General features: G+C 39.3%; 1 protein-coding gene across 2 annotated transcripts in view; it reads left to right on the top strand.

Annotated features, from left to right (window-relative positions):
- The window catches only part of LOC135204790 (uncharacterized), a 75,597-nt gene extending 58,497 nt beyond the window's left edge, over nucleotides 1-17,100 (top strand). For both annotated transcript variants that reach the window (XM_064234966.1, XM_064234965.1), the window contains exons 3-9: nucleotides 12,518-12,594; nucleotides 13,344-13,438; nucleotides 14,719-14,826; nucleotides 15,415-15,617; nucleotides 15,760-15,860; nucleotides 15,974-16,079; nucleotides 16,544-17,100. In XM_064234966.1, coding sequence (XP_064091036.1) covers nucleotides 12,518-12,594; nucleotides 13,344-13,438; nucleotides 14,719-14,826; nucleotides 15,415-15,617; nucleotides 15,760-15,860; nucleotides 15,974-16,079; nucleotides 16,544-16,953 — 1,100 coding nt within the window. In that variant the 3' untranslated portion in view covers nucleotides 16,954-17,100. The remainder of the gene's footprint in view (nucleotides 1-12,517; nucleotides 12,595-13,343; nucleotides 13,439-14,718; nucleotides 14,827-15,414; nucleotides 15,618-15,759; nucleotides 15,861-15,973; nucleotides 16,080-16,543) is intronic.
- The last annotated feature ends 173 nt before the right edge of the window (nucleotides 17,101-17,273 follow it).

Raw genomic sequence — 17,273 nt, 5'->3', positions numbered from 1 at the left:
TTGCCAATTTTCCCTCTTCTGATGATCAAGTTGAGCAGTTGTTCTGGTTTGAAAGCAATCCTGGTCTCTTGCAATGACATTATGAAGTCTGCTTGTTTCTCTCCCATACTCACATATGTAGTTATAACACCTGTCAAATTGATTCAGCAATACGCTCAGTTTTTTTCCTCTACAATCACAAAAGTCCTCTCGAAAAGAAACTGCGATAATTTTTAACTTTTTAAAATGCAGTTTGAAATCTAAAGGGTTTTTATAACTACAGTGATCAAAACCTCAGTAGATATAGCATGCCAAAATTTGCCATGACAGGTAAGTATAAAACTCTACAGTAGCATCGAATATGACCTCCCCTTTCCAACTCAATCACACGGCATCGCTAGACCACACATGCCGACGCTCTTCAACAATAGGCAAGTTTTCAGTAAGCCTTAGAATTTGAAAAACACTTCTTTAGAAATGTTACTTTCACTGAGGGGGTACCTAGGGGGGTGAAGTCCCCCTTGGCCAAGGTAATCTATTTCTACTTTTACCCTGCTCCTGGGCTCAGGTTAGATTCGGAGGTCAAACGTTAGGTTAGCATCTGCTTAGCAGCCTCTTCCCAATCCCCTCCCCTCCCCCCTGGTATTTATTCCAAAGACTCCTAACCTCCACTAAGAATGGCCTAATAGTATACTCTGTCGGTTCGGGCATGCGCGAGGCCGCGGTTTCTTTTATAACGTGCAGCCAGCGGAGGTTTCAGAGCGTCAGATATGGACCGAGGAAGACATTTGCCCTCCTGTGCAATGAAGATCGAATATAAGTTTTAGCATACTTTTGCAGATGCAAGAAGGCTGAGCAAGGCTGTAGTATGTATATATAGGTGTGAAAATAAGCAAGATTTTAGTATCTTCTGTGAGTGCTTGGTGAGGCTCTAAGCTCACACTCAAGTGTAGGACTGGACATAGATTTGGTTGGTGCTTGGGCATGTTGTATCAAACGTTGGATGGAGTGAAACATTTGCAGGACCTTCTGGATGCAACAATTGAGCTTAAGGAGTAAAGACTTTAGCTTATTCTATCAGATAAAGGCATAGTAAGTTCTCTGACAAGCTTTTTCTAGATGCTGGAGAGGAAAAAAAGGGCTGTAGCAGGTTCTGTGTTTCTTCGGACTAAGCAAGACTTCCGCACATATGAGTTCTAGATGATGCTTGAGGTTCTTCTATTAGGTGCAAGGTAAGACAAGGAACTCCACAAATCACATCACGACTATACCGTTCTCTGCTTCAAGGTCGTACACTGATAGTCCAGCTTGGCGTAGAAAGACAGGATCAGGATGAAATTAACACGTAGTGGGCCGGCGACACATTTCTTATTTCTGGCAACTGATGTCTGATCTGAACAGTGCAAATGAAACAGTGTTCATCATTGAAGAGTTTTAGTAGCTTGTGCCATAAACGAGTCTACATTTATCGACAGGATTAGAGATATGACAACTCTGCCATAAAACTGCTCAGATCTTGCCTCTATCTTCACAGATATTCTTGCCATCAGATGATGGACAAGTTGCACCCCATACAAAGGAAAGACTCTTGTGGGGTTCACTTATCAGTGACATGAAGTCAGACACTTGAAATAACATCATAAATACAACTATGGAAACTCAAAAAAGTATATGCTGATGTTGTCAAAGAGATGTTTTTGTAAGTAACCTTTCACAGATTTATCTGTTTGGTTGCAGTTTCCCATATTTTTACTCAGCTGGGTAACCAACTTTGACACAAAGACAGCAGCAACTGGCTTATCTTTGTTTACAACTGTTTTTCAATAATTTTAGCAGTAAAATCTAAATCATTGAGCAATCTGCGACCCAAAACTAAACTTCAAATATGACTACAATTGGAAATGGACCATTTTATTGACTATAGTATTTACAGTACAACGAAAAGCTTCTTCACAGAACGTGTCAAGTTTGTCGAATCCTTGACACATTACGAGTATGTTGACAACACCTTGGAAAGTGTATTGTATTCTAAATTTTGTCCTCAGTCGCTGTGTCTGTGTAAGAATTTGTGATGCTGTAGTCTACAGGACTGAGGTAATACTCTTTCGATGTTAACCTTGTACGCTGCAAAAAAAATATAACGAAGTTTAAAAGTGCCCAGCCAAATTTTGGTGAAAACTTTGACCAACCACCTCACATGAGAAGGATAACTAACAGCCCTAGTAGTTCCTAGTCCTCTAAAATGCTTATCATTGAAAAGAAAATTCTGTAGCAAAGATGGCATATAAGGTAACAGAGAAAAGCTGGTCACTGAATTCTGACCAATCATGACCAATTCCTGTAGAAGTCCATCTCGTTAGAATTCTCCTGGTTTTGTATCGTTTAATACCATGCATATAACATTTTTTTGTACAAGGATATGATGACCATATGGTACATATTCCGAATATTATAAACAGTTTTTCTTAGTGGGTAACGTGACACGAGAATTTATGAAGAATGGTATAACTATAGTCAGCTTCAACAAGTTACTGTGTGTGTATATGTGTGCGGATCATCAATATATGGTGTGGTGCTTTAATCATAGTTTTTTTCTTCTTGTGCTTGTGGGGAACCAGTTTGGAGATGCCCCATTTCCAAAGACAGTTTGGTGAAGTGAAACATGAGAGATTTCGATTAAGAGATATGTATATTTTTCAGTTTTTTTGTATTTACTCGTAACATCCCATGTACGGGGTATTCTTTGTACCAATATCATTCAGGGTGTATAGGACCCTTGGTGTCAAAGTTTTATTTCCAATGTATTAAGGAGCCTTTATATTCAGCCCAAAAATTCCCAGACGAATCTCCCAAGCCCTTGCTCAGGGCTATTCATGTTTGGTTAGATTTGAAGTCCTTTTGTTATTCAATTAAGAGCAAAATATGTAAAGTCTAGAGATTTTTTTGCGAGAGGTAATTGCAGCAAGTTGTAGTATTCCATTTCAAATCATTGGACACTCGTCAACAAACATTTCCTTGGTCACCTGTGGTTGTATCAACGCAACTCCAGACCTGAAGAACAAGATTATAATGTTGACACCAATACAGTGTTTGAAAACTAACAGCCTGAGTTGGGTATGTTTACTTCAAAAGGCTGTTAAGCTGTTGCCAGATGTTTGTGCATTCCTTGTACTACTGACTGGTGAACTACGTACATTCTCCTCGTGTAATTGTCATGCAGCAAAGCGCCCTTTTTTTTTTCAAAGGTGCCTTTGTCTATATTCTCACTTACGTATTTTGTGATCTCATTAAAACGTGCCAAACCTCTGTTACTTGTGGTTTTACTCACCCTCGATTCATTCCAGTATTCAGGAGTTTGCTGTCCCCCTGAAGAGCTTGTCAGTGGAGGCTCTGGAGAAGTTTGCTGTCCTGGAGACCTTGTCTTAGCTTGGAGGCGAGGCTCTGGAGAAGACAGATTTTGAAGGAGGAAGATATACACTAAGTGGATGTGACCAGAGGCAGTTTCCAGTCCACTGACGAGGCAGGAGCCCAGAGTAGGACAGAGAGGAGACCTCCTGAGGATGCCAGGACTACCTCTGGAGATAAGAACAGCAGTAGACGTGACTCTAGGCTCCTTTCACAGAGAGGGGGCGCCATAGTTGAATAAAGATAGTCTTTGAGAAGTGAACCTTTCAGAAAAGGAGTTCTGGAAGACTGTTTCTCTCGCTCTTGATCGTAATCTGCATGGAATTTCCACGCTGGAATTCATCCCATCCATCGGCATTTATTACGGGAATTGTGTGAGAAAGAGAGAGGAGGCGTTTAATTAGCTAATGAAACTGGCTCTCTGCAAATGAGCGTCACGGGATGATTGGTTCTAATTGGCAGATTTTTATGTTTGTCGCGATGGGAAAGCATTTGGAAGCAAGACTTTTATTAATATTATTATAATGGCTGTCTATACCGTCCTGCCAAATTAGTGAGATGTATTTATAGATAGGTTCACTATATTTAATGGATCTATAGACAGGTCTACTATATTTAATGTATTTATGGACAAGTCCACTATATTTAATGTATTTATAGACAGGAACACTTTATTTAATACATTAAATAAAGTGTTCCTGTCTATAAATACATTAAATATAGTGGACAAGTACACTATATTTAATGTATTTATAGACAGGATCACTTTATTTAATGTATTTATAGACAAGTCTACTATATTTCATGTATTTATAGACAGGAACACTATTTAATGTATTCATAGACGGGTCCATTCTATTTAATGTATGTATAGACAGGGCCACTATATTTAATGGATTTATAGACAAGTCCACTATATTTAATGTATGTATAGACAGGACCAGTATATTTAATGGATTTATAAACAAGTCAACTATATTTAATGTATGTATAGACAATTCCATTACATTTAATGTATGTATAGACAGGTCCAATATATTTAATGTATTTATAGAGAGGTCCATTTATGTTTTTTTTTTTAATTACGGTTTCTTACAAAGCGACATTGAACCTCACTTATGCTTTAGGCTTTTGTGTATGAAGGTCAACCATCATCTGTGTGTGTGTGTGTGTGGGTGTATGTGTGTGTAGACCACAACCCCACCAAACCAAGTACAACCCTTATCTTGTGGGCAGCTGACTCTCGAGCGTGCTACGTCCACGATGGCCTGGGAAAGAAACTGAAGACTGGAACGCTGAATCGCTGATTATACTACTACTTTAGGCTCGTGACCCCGCGGGGGCGGGGGATTAATCCCTATTTTCTGGACGGTTGGAATCGTAGGGCTAATTATGTTGACGATACAACGTAGGCCTATATAGAACTCTCGTAGGCCTAAATTTTCTTCTGCCGTGCTGCTTTAGTAGTCTGTCTATGAATTTATGGCTCTGGAGGGTAGGACGGACACGTGTAAGTGACTCTCGCTCTCTCTTCTCTCTCGTCTCTCTCCTCTCATCTTTGACCAGATAACACTGCTGTTAACTGTAATTTTTTCTTATCATTGTCTCTCTCTCTCTCTCTCTCTCTCTCTCTCTCTCTCTCTCTCTCTCTCTCTCTCCTGTTGTTGGTGGGTAGCATTCTGAATATCCATGTACCACAAGCAGGACGTAATTAATATATACAAACAGAGCCAGCCTTTGGTATTATGATATTATTGAATATTCCCAAACTGGGAATTCTATTGACCACTGGAATCAGCCATTCCCAGTTCAGGCCGTCGGTGGTAATGACCATTTGATTTAAGCGTCAGGAGGAATCACTTTGGTCTGGTGGCCTCGGGAATTCCTATAGGAGCAGATAAATTGGTATCCTACGTTGGTCACTCTTTCCTTTTCTGGAGATAGGATCCTTTCCTGCTGTCTAGGATAACTTTATGAGCAGTTCCTTAAAGAATGGATTAATTGGTATCCTACGTTGATCATTTTTCCCTTTTCTGGAGATAGGATCCTTTCCAGCTGTCTAGGATAACTTTATGAGCAGTTCCTTAAAGAATGGATGAATTGGGGTCCTACTTTGGTCATTTGTTCCCTTTAGAGGATCCAGGATCCTTCCCTCACCACCAAGGAAATCATCAGGTCGAGGAAGCTTAGGATTCTGAGGAACAATGACTTTGAACACAGTTTCTCCAAATCTCTCATCTACGTCAGCACAATATAGGGCACATTGAGACAATACAGCAGCCGACCTCCAGCCAGCCAGTCACGTTTCCTCCCCTCCTTATTCTCCTCCTTCCTCGCTCCCTCCCAGCCTACGAATCGATCCCAATACTATAAGATTATTGGTAAGGGCAGGCTGGTGTCATCTGCTAAGCAACAGGTGTGTGTGTGCGTGTGTGTGTGTGTGTGTGTGTGTGTGAGGTCTGAGGTATGTAGACATATTTTCTGCTCCATTTATTTATACGCTTCCGCCTGTTTCTCATTGCGATGGCACAGGTGTATTGTTTCTGACCAAAATATATATATTTTAACAGCTGTAGCAGGTGGCCAGTGGGTATGATCTGACTCATTTGGGAAAATGTAGGTGAGTGGGTAGCCTGGGGGTATTTTATATTGGTAAGGAAAGACAATTATTACTATTATTATTATTATTATTATTATTATTATCTAAGCTAATTTTCCTGCTAAGACATACTAATGATATGTAATCAGCCATGTGGAACGCAGACTTCTCTTGATGTAAACCGACCCCATGCTGTTATTTGTTCCTTGCCCTGAGCGGAGATCGACCTGGCGTTTTCACGGATGGCCTTGACAGGTTAATTGACACAAAATCATATTATATATATATTATATTTATATTAATATTTATAAATGTGAGGACATAATTAATGAGAGCAGGCCGGATACTCCAATTACTTACAGTCGTACGCGCTGCGCGTAGCGGGAACCGTACGATCTGTTAAAGAATATAGATTATCTTCAGGTCAGTGACCAACAAACTTAAGTTCAGCGATGGGAGAGCTATTCTTGCACACTTGTGCTAGTAAAAGAAACTAGTTAACGGCCAATAGAGCTTCCTGCTGATGGAGGAGGTAAATGATAAGTGTGGAAATAAAAACCAATGTCGTAAATTTAGGTAGGAACAAAAATCAAAGTCAGACACTTTCCAGGAAGTGGGACACAACATATTTTCGAGGACACACAGGTGTCCCCATCACACGGTAGCCTGATTCCTTGGAGTTGCCCACTGTATAATATAGCATTATATATATTATATATATATATATATATATAATATTATCTATATATATCCATACATATATATATATATATATATATATGATATATATATATATATATATACACATATATATATGCACCCACTCCTTTTTCCCCTTACAAATTCTCTCATTTCTCTCATATATACACTAAACCACACAACTTCTCCTCATCCTGCTAACCAATACAGTTAACTGACCACCATGGTAGACAATCACCACCTAGTTCGACGTAGAAACAAATCAGTGGTTTAAGGTATCGTGAACCATCCATAAGTTTATGATAGCCTCTTAACTCTTTGTTGCCATGAAAACTATCTTGCCTCTCCTTCAATTTTCACCAAACCCTTCAATGTCTCTCCAATGTTGCCTGAAGAACATCTGTGCAGAATGTCACCAAATTCCGCTCTCCCGTTCGTGAGGTATCTCCACGCAAACAGGAACTCGCTGTCCGGCAGATGCGAAGAGGAACATCAAAGCCTGTGTCTACCACTACACCTGTTGATAACTAGAGGACACAGGTGTAGAATATCACAATAGATTGGGAGAGAGAGACTTCCAACATTGGTCCAGCACACCTGTTAGTATTAGCTGAGAGCTGAGTGGTGTAGCTATCTCTCACGGTGTTGGAATGCTGTGGGATAGTCGATGGTGTGTGCTCAGGATTATTCTGTAAGTGTTTTTTTGATAAAGGTAAGACCTCTCTCATCATTAGGACACTGTGACTGAACAGTAAAACCTCCTCCTACAGATAAGTGAGCGTGTGATGTCTCCTTTTACGAATGGACTAACAAGTCTCTGAGACATTTAACTCCTTGTAACTCCTTGTAACTCTTCCTGGTTGAATGACACTGCACTCACATGCACACACACACAAGAATATATATATATATATATATATATATATATATATATATATATATATATATATATGGATATATATATATATATATATACTGATTAATTCTTGACATATCATAGAAATGTATTCTTTTGACCTTGCATGCATTAGCTGGGGGGCCTGGTAGTCAGTCGATTATGGTGGGTTGTAGCCGCTTGTGCTTAGGAAAGAGAGAGTGAGAGAGAGAGAGGGAGAGAGAGCGAGAGAGAGAGAGATAATCAATATGAGTGACTTTTCATTAGGTAACCTTTAGGTTAGGTTAAGGAAGTGATAATAATTTATAATGCATTTATGATCTTACCTTACAGACCTTACAGACCTTACATCTTGTTCGGGTTGCCCCCAGGTCCCTCAGTGTGAGGCACCTCTAATGTCTACCAGAGAGTTGCTAGTACATCTTCCGGTATATTTTGCATCTTCCAATCTGGATGGTCTGGGATGCAGTTTAGATATTTGTTGAGCTTATTCTTAAAACACATCTACGCTCACTCTGTTATATTCCTCAGATGAGCAGGCAACGCATTGAATAGACGCTGCATTATCGATGCTGGTGTGTAGTGGATTAATGTCCTGTGTGCTTTCCTTATTTTTCCTGGTATAGTTTTGGGCACTATTAATCTACCTCTGCTTGCTCTTTCTGCTATTTTTAGCTCCATGATGTTTTCGGCTATTCCTTCTTATCTGTTTCCATGCCTGAATTATCATGTAGTTTTTTTTTTCGCTTCTCTTCTCCTTTCTAGACTATATAATTTTAAGGATTGTAGTCTTTCCCAGTAGTCAAGGTCCTTAAGTTCTTCTATTCTAGCTGTAAAGGACCTTTGTACACTCTCTATTTTGTACAATATCCTTTTGATAGTGTGGGAGGGTACCATATCAATATTGCAATATTCAAGTGGACTACGAACATATGTTTTATAAAGCATATCATGTTCAGCTTTTCTTGTTTTGAAGTGCCGTAACAACATTCCCATTTTTGCTTTGTTTACATTTTGCCAATATAATTGCTAGTTGATCATTGCATAACATGTTCCTATTCATCATCACACCAAGGTCTTTAACTGCTTCCTTATTTGTGATTGTCTCATTATTAGGTCCCCTATATGCATATAGTCTTTCTTCTCTGTCTCCACAGTTTATTGATTCAAATTTATCAGAGTTAAATACCATCCTATTTTCTCTGCCCAATCATATACTTTGTCAAGGTCTCTTTGTAGCGCGTTCCTATCTTCATCACAAGTAATTTCTCTACTTATTCTTGTGTCATCGGCGAAACTACTCACTACCGAGTCCTTAACATTACTGTCTATGTCTGCAATCATAATAACAAACAGTAATGCAGCTAACACCATACCTTGTGGCACACCGGAAATAACTTAGCTTCATCCGATTTTCTCATCTGTTTGCAATAAAACTATCTGTTTTCTGTTGTGTAAAAATTCTTTAACCATCTTCCTACTTTATCCACTATATATGTTTTCTAATTTTCCTTCGCTAATATATTATGTGGTCTACCTTGTCAAAAGCTTTTACAAAGTCTTGATAAAACCTCATCTGTGTTTCATTTCCGTCTTTTCTTTCATATTTTTGTATATCGTTCTACAGTGGACTAAACTTAGTTGGGTTGTGTCTTTTTCTGGGGTACGAAACCATGTGTTTCTATATTAAACAAATTATTTTTTATTAAATGTTTCATAATATTTTTCTTCATTACCCTTTCATACACTTTCATGATATGTGATGTTAGACTCACAGGCCTATAATTACTTGCATCTAGTCTTGATCCACTTTTGAAAGTAGGGTAATATATGCTAATTTGTGCTCATCGTAAATCATGCCTGTATCTACACTTTGTTCTTAATAAATATTGCAAGTGGCTTTGCGATAGAATGAACTACTTTCTTTAACAAAATAGCAGGAACACCATCAGGCCCTGCTGCAGCTCCATTTTAATTTCATTAATCGCTGCACAATATCAGCTTCATAATATCTATGTCAGCTAAATATTCACTATTTTCGTCCCTTACTTCTATATCATTATCTTCATTATCTATTCTAGGGGGTGAATTCTCTCTTATATCGTTCGCCAATATGTTGCAAATTTCCTTTTTTTCATTCGTTAATCTTCCTTCAATTCTTAGAGGGACCTATTTCTATTCTTCTTTTAATCATCTTTTTCGCGTATGAGTATAATAGTTTGGGGTTTTGCTGATATTTACTAGGGTTTTTTCTTCCAAGTCCCGTTTTTCATTTTCTTTTGATTGTATAATCTTTTTTGTTCTGCATTTTCTATCTTACTTTTTAGTTCTATAACTTTCCATGCATTTTTTTCTTTTGCAAGACCTTTTTTCCATTTTCTGATTGTCTGGAACAAGATCCTTCTGTCTCTTGGTATGCATGACTGATGTTTACTTTTCTTCTTCGGTATATATTTATCCACTATGTTTTCTCTAATATTTATACAATATCTCCGTATTTACCTTATGTCATCACTTACGAAAATATTATCCCAATCTTTGTTTAATTCTTCATTTATTTCTGACAGTTTTATATTTTTACTGTAGAAGTTGTATTTTCCATATCCTTCCCACTTTGCATTTCTTGCTTATCTCTGTTTTCACTTGCTTTGGAATGAACTGTTAATTCTATGACATTATGGTCTGAAATATTCGCATTATAAACTATTATTTCTTTAACATAATTCATCTCGTTCACAAATCTAGGTCTAAAGTATTTTCCTTTCTTGTTGGCAGGTGATTTATTTGTTGAAGTTGTATTCTAGCAGCATATCTAATAGCTTTTCGAATTGCCTCTTATCTTCTGCACTACTATTACTCTCTTTTTTATATGTATAAGTACAACCACAATCTCCTCTTCGTTCTTTCCAGTCTATGAAAGGAAAGTTGAAGTCTCCAGATAGGAGAATAGTCCAGTCCTTGTGATTTCTAACATATATCATCTAATTTTTTTTCTATTATTAAGTCAAACTCTTTAGTATTAGGGGGTCTATATATTACTAATGTTCATTAATTTTTCAGATTCAAATTCTACTGCTATTAGTTCACAGTTCTGAGTTACTATATTTATCATATATTTTTCCTTGTTTTTTGTTTTTGTTGTTTCCCATATATTGCGGTTCCCCCACTTGAATTCCTATTTTTTCTATCTGATCTATAAGTTTGGAACCCTTTATTTGATCATCATTCCCAGTCTCTTAGGGAATTACCAGGTTTCACTTATATTCATTATATCTATTTTCTTTTCAATTTGGGTTAGTTCTTCTAAGTACTCTATTTTTCTTTTTGAGTTACTCGTAACTAAACCCTGCGCATTCATCACTATGATGGTTTGCGTGTTTTCTCCTTCATTTAATATGGGTTATAATAAGGATTTTCCCATGTCTCTTTCCTGTTCTGGTATGTTTTTTTTCTTTTTTTCATTTCAGAATTCTGACATTAAAAAATGGGAGAGAAAGCTTTGTGATAGAGAGAGAGAGAGAGAGAGAGAGAGAGAGAGAGAGAGAGAGAGAGAGAGAGAGAGAGAGAGTACATATAAATCTGAACCGGGATTAAAATACTTGCTAACTAGTTATGTCAATCCCGTTTATTGTCTGTTAGCTTCGAAACGAAACTTTGCTTTTTTTAACTCCATCACTGCCCCAGTTCCCAAATTCATTAACACCCCTATTTTAGAGAACCCGAAGAAAGGACGAGAAGAAGAAGAAGAAGAAGAAGACTCCAAGAGAGGAAGATGGCGCGAAAAAAAGTTCGTCAGGAAGTGCCGAGGACTTCGACAAAAGAGAACCCACCATCCCAAGGGATCTTCTTCCCGCACGAGGACCATGGAAGTGGGGGTAGCCAGACGTCTTGGCCCCAGGTTAGACACAAGAGGAGGAAGAGGAGGAGGAGGAGGAGGAGGAAGAAGAAGTGCTCCTCTCGCTCTTTTGATGCTTTCCCTTGCTCTCTCTCCTCCCCTCCCTCTCGGGGCTGAGGCGGAGAAGGCGCAAGATGTCCATGGTAGCTTGGAAGCACAAAGCGAGATGCGTCCTCTTCCTAGGAGGGACGTTATTGGTGGATCGTAACATAAACACGACTGGACATTTATGATGACGGGGTCGGCTCTAGTGACGTCACACAGTACCCCAAGGGTATGGTCAACGGTGGTGATGACAGGGCCGGCTCTAGTGACGTCACGCTGTACCCCGCGGGGGCGAGCACAAACCAGACCAATCTTGATGCCCCAACCGGCAGAAATGACCCAGACCTTCCTCCGTATTTGAGCGAATCCATGAAGATCCACAATGCCGTTTGGATGGGTGCGATCATGAGCAGCCATTACGCAGGGGAGCGTAACTCTACTACCTCTCTGGGAGATAACTCCAGCATGATTCACAGCTTCGAAGAGGAGCTCATCGATACGGAAGAAGAGACGAGAATTCTGCAGCAGCTGGTGTTCAAGGACAGGTCGGGAAGAGGACCCAAGCCCAAGAATGCTGAACAAAGGGACTGCGGTGAGTTTATAGTTTCGTCATCTTTCTGATCAGTTCGTTTGTTCAGCCTTTTGACGCGTAGTGTGGCTGGAAGAAGCTGGTCTCAAAAAGCATGGAATAAAAGATCCACCTAAATAATCTTAAAGCTTCTATGCTTGATATAGTAAAGAGGATGTAATAATTGATAATCAAACTGAAAATCTTTATGATTTCTGAAGTAATCTCTTGTTCCATTTCAATTCAACCGGCTCCATCTTGCTGTAGCAGCAATTTCTGAGATCTTAAATCTAAACACTCATTATAGATACTTCGTAATACTTTGATTATAAACAATGTAAATAATAGACTTTAAGGAATTTGAAACCAAAAATAGAACCATAGAAGTGTCCTACCGTTTGGGTATATGTACACGACTCCGTTCTATCGCAGAATGTGGAGCTTACAACAGTCCGGAATCTCGAATTGTCAATGGGAAAGAGACCGCCCCAAATGAGTTTCCCTGGATGGTAAGTGCTATAGTACCTTTTTGTGTCAATATATATATATACTATATATATATATATATAATATATATATATACATAAGCGAATTCCACAGGGAAATGATAGTCAGAAATCCAAGCACTTTTCGTCTTTACTCAGACATTGTCAAGGGGTTAATGAAGTACAATTGGAGAGAAAGGTCTCAGGTACAACACAAGATCAAGAATACCAGATGGTTAATTGTCAAAAGGGTAAAAATTAAAAGAGATAATCCAGGATTATTGGATATCACACGGTCACAAACCTAAACAGATTGACCCCAACCGAAATTACAGAGTTTCTTTCCAGTCCAAAACATGTTAAAACTGAATATATTAACATGTTTTGGACAGTAAAGAAACTTTGTAATTTCAGTTAGGGTCAATCTGTTTAGGTTTGTGACTGTGTGATATCCGATAATCCTGGATTATCTCTTTTAATTTTTACCCTTTTGACAATTAACCATCTGGTATTCTTGATCTTGTGCTGTACCTGAGACCTTTCTTTCCAATTGTACTTCATTAACTTTGACAATGTCTGAGTAAAGACGAAAGCGCTTGGATGTCTGACTATCATTTTCCTGTGGAATTCGCTTATTTATGAAGTCACGTGCATCTACTGTGATTTTTTAGGCATATATATACATATGTGTGTATAGTATATATAATTATATCTTTCTTCTGTTGCAGTTATTATCAATTATTCTCCAAATTATTCCTCGTTCCCTTCCTCAGGTGTCCATCCAGATCAAGAAAGACCACTTCCATAACTGTGGTGGGTCGATTATCAGTGACTATTACGTCATCACCGCTGCCCACTGCACTGACGGGTAGGTTTTAGGTTTTACCCTTGGTTTAGTCTTTAGTTTTATGAAATAACTGGGTTTAAGTGTCTTTTATGAAATAACTAGGTTTAACAGTTATTTTATGTAGTTGAAACCCTTGGTTTAGTCTTCAGTTTTATGAAATAACTAGGTTTAATTGTCTTTTTCTTTTGGAAAGTTAAACCCTTGGTTTAGTGTTCAGTTTTATGAAATAACTAGGTTTGTCTTTTTTCTTTTGGGAAGTTAAACCTTTGGTTTAGTCTTCAGTTTTATTAAATAACTAGGTTTAACAAGTTTTTAATGTAGTTAAAACCCTTGGTTTAGTCTTCAGTTTTATGAAATAACGAGGCTTAATTGTCTTTATTCTTTTGGGAAGTTAAACCTTTGGTTTAGTGTTCAGTTTTATAAAATAATTGGGTTTAAGAGGTTTTTTGTGTAGTTAAAACCCTGGGTTTAGTCTTCAGTTTTACGAAATAACTGGGTTTAACAGTGGTTTTTCTGTCTGTGGCCAAATGGGCGTCTTTTATGAAGTTAAACCCTTGGTTTGGAAGGACCTTTCCCTTGGTAAATCTTTTGTGCAATAACTTTATTCCCAGACGAGAGAGAGAGAGAGAGAGAGAGAGAGAGAGAGAGAGAGAGAGAGAGAGAGAGAGAAGAGAGAGAGAGGAGAGAGAGAAGAGAGAGAGAGAGAGGGAGAGAGAGAGAGAGAGAGAGAGAGAGAGGATATCATTTTCCCTTCAGTCAACTAATTCCAAAGATATTTTCCCTCACTTCACATTTCAGAGAATCTTCTGATAATAATTCGTTTCCCTGGTTTAATAAATGTCAAAGATGTAGCTTTTTGAGTGATTAACTCTAATGTATAATCCTCCCCACCCCTACCCCGCCGCCTCCACGTGGGGTCGATCCCACGAGGGGGTGGGGGGGATAGCTTGATTTAGCTGGGGTGAGGAAATACAAAGTCAAAGCAGATCTATATAATTCCCTGATTAAAATTAAATCCTACGAGGGATGATATATCCTGTTGAAAGGTCACGGGTCAATTCCTCCCCTACCCCCCTCCCACCCCCGCAGCCCCCCCCCCCTCCCCCTTCAAGACACGTGACGAGACAGATCAGTTGGGGTCACGTGACCTCCTAGCTGCCTATGAGGGATGAATGAACTCACCTTTGGCTGGTTGTGACGTCAGGCCGTTTTGACGAGAATCTCTCTCTCTCTCTCTCTCTCTCTCTCTCTCTCTCTCTCTCTCTCTCTCTGACAACTGTATTTTTATTATACTGATGCAGGTGGCTCGCTGAGGAGCTGGTCATCAGAGCGGGTGACCACAACTTAGCTGTTCACGACGTCTCGAGAGAGACTTACATCATGATAGCTGAGATTATACAACATGAACAGTAAGTTCAGGTGTATTCCGCAGTGAAAATGTTGCCAACTTGTTTGGAGACATGTTGCCAACTTGTTTGGAGACATGTTGCCAACTTGTTTGGAGACATGTTGCCAACTTGTTTGGAGACATGTTGCCAACTTGTTTGAAGACATATTGCCAACTTGTTTGGAGATATGTTGCCAACTTGTTTAGAGACATGTTGCCAACTTGTTTTGGAGACATGTTGCCAACTTGTTTGGAGACATGTTGCCATCCTGTTTTAAAACAGTGGCTAACTGCCAAACATTTCAAATTGTCTTAATGCATGTCACCAAGTTGTCTTTGGATATATGGCCATCTTGCCTTGAAACATTTTCTTGAAGCAAGCTGCCAACTTCTTTTAAAACATGTGGCCAACTTGTTTTCAAACATGTTGCCAACTTGTCTTAAAACCTGTCACAGTTTATTTGAAAATATGTTGCCAACTTTTCTTGAAACATGTTGCCAACTTGCCGATATGTTTGAGTGTGTGTATGTGTGTGTTGGTTTGTGTATATATGTTTGTGTGTACGTAAGTGTACTTTTAAACGTGTATGCGATCTGATCCCCTCCATAGGTACGACCCCAAATCCACAAACAACGACCTGTCCCTCCTGAGGCTGGGCGAGCAACTCAAGCTGACCTGGCGGGTCAGCCCCATCTGCCTGACCCCGTATGACCTGGCCTTCTACGGGGAGAAGGTCCAGGTCATGGGTTGGGGGAAAGAGCACAGCAAAGACAAGTTAGGGTCTCCCGTCCTGCGGTACACCTCCTTGAAGGGTGAGTTTTGGGTGTAGGACCACTCTCTCTCTCTCTCTTTCTCTCTTTGCTAACACTTCCCGGGCTAGGTAAGGGCATTGGCTCGCCCCTGCCGTCGGCCTCTGAAGGAAAAAAATTTATATTAATTTTTTTTTTATTGCAGTTATATCCATGAACAGCTGTCGGAACAACTTCAAACTTTCGCCGGACCAAATTACTTCTAAGATGTTTTGCGCTTACGGGGATCGAACTGACGCTTGTCAGGTGAGCTTAATCTCTTTCTCTCTCTCTCTCTCTCTCTCTCTCGAACTTTCTCTCTTAGTCGTGACCCGTAATATCCTATTCCTGGATAACTGTCCCTTAAAAAATCGTTCCAGGGAGACTCCGGAGGTCCTTTGGTCTGGAAGGATACAGCCACCAACCGATACTTCATCATTGGCATCACGAGTTGGGGGGTCGGTTGCGGGCTACCTGATTATCCAGGTCAGTTTCTTCACTCAATCCCCAAATAACTCGAGAACGGGTTGGCGGATCTTGGTGAAGTTTTTGAAATTTGTTTGACTGTTAACAGATTATCTGTTTTGTGTGTGTGTCTGTTTATCAGCTAACTGACTATCCAGGTCAGTGTCTTAACTTGATCCCGGAATATCTTGAACGGGTTGGCGGATCTTGACGGAATATCTGTTTTGTGAGTCTGTCTATCTCTCAACAAGGTATCTCGAGAATGGTTAGACAGATATTGCTGAATAATGCTATTATTTGCTGACTGACTCAATAACCAATGGACGGATCTTGGCGAGAAAAATATCACTTTGACCCATAACACCTCGAGAATGGTTGGACGGATCTCAATCAAACTTGCCAGGCCTATATACCTGATTGACAGGTGTAACCGAACATGTGTCCCAACTCTGAAAGCAAATCCACTTTCTCTCTCTTTCTGACAGGTGTTTACACCAAGCTGAGCAAATTCATGGACTGGATCTATGCCCACACCGAAGACTCAGTCTTCTGTTCGTCTTACTCGCCGACGGCAAAGAAGCAGAAGGCCGTCGGGGTGGGTAACTCGAGTGCTGCGAAGGCAAAGAGAAGGGAAGAGAAAGTACAAGAGCAGGCAGGGAGACTGGGGAAAGCGAAGGGCACCAGCGAGGTGCTCCGGTCAAAGAGGCGGAACGAGAAGCGGAGGAAGAAGCGAAAGAAGAAGAAGAAGAAGAGGAAGAAGAAGAAGAAGAAAGCTAAAAAGAAAGCTAAAAAGAAAGTTAAAAAGAAAGTTAAGAGACTCAGGAAGAAGATAGCGAAGCGGATCAGAAAGAAACTTAAAGAGAAAAATGTAAATTTGAATTTAAATGAATATTAATAATATTCTTTGGACAAAATAGGATTATATTTGTTATTTTTAAATGTAATTAGTGATTTATTTATTTGTTCGGTATAAATTATATCCCTTAAGTAATTGTTTATTTATTGCAAATTACTTTGAAATAAAAGTGGTTTGATTCATGAATTTTAATATATTTCCAACTTACTGTAGATTGTATTAAGGGAGATACTATACTCTTTCTCTCTCTCTCAGATACCCTTTTTAAGGGTAGGAACCTTTTTCTTAGGGGTAGACTCTCCTCCCTGTAAAGGGGGTGAGAAAAATAGACCCACAATGCCTTAACCAGTTGTACTACT

This window comes from Macrobrachium nipponense, chromosome 47 (assembly GCF_015104395.2).
Source record: "Macrobrachium nipponense isolate FS-2020 chromosome 47, ASM1510439v2, whole genome shotgun sequence".
NCBI classification, from domain to species: Eukaryota; Metazoa; Arthropoda; class Malacostraca; order Decapoda; family Palaemonidae; genus Macrobrachium; species Macrobrachium nipponense.
The sequence above is the reverse complement of the archived record's forward strand: the minus strand, read 5'-3'. Positions and strand labels throughout refer to the sequence as shown.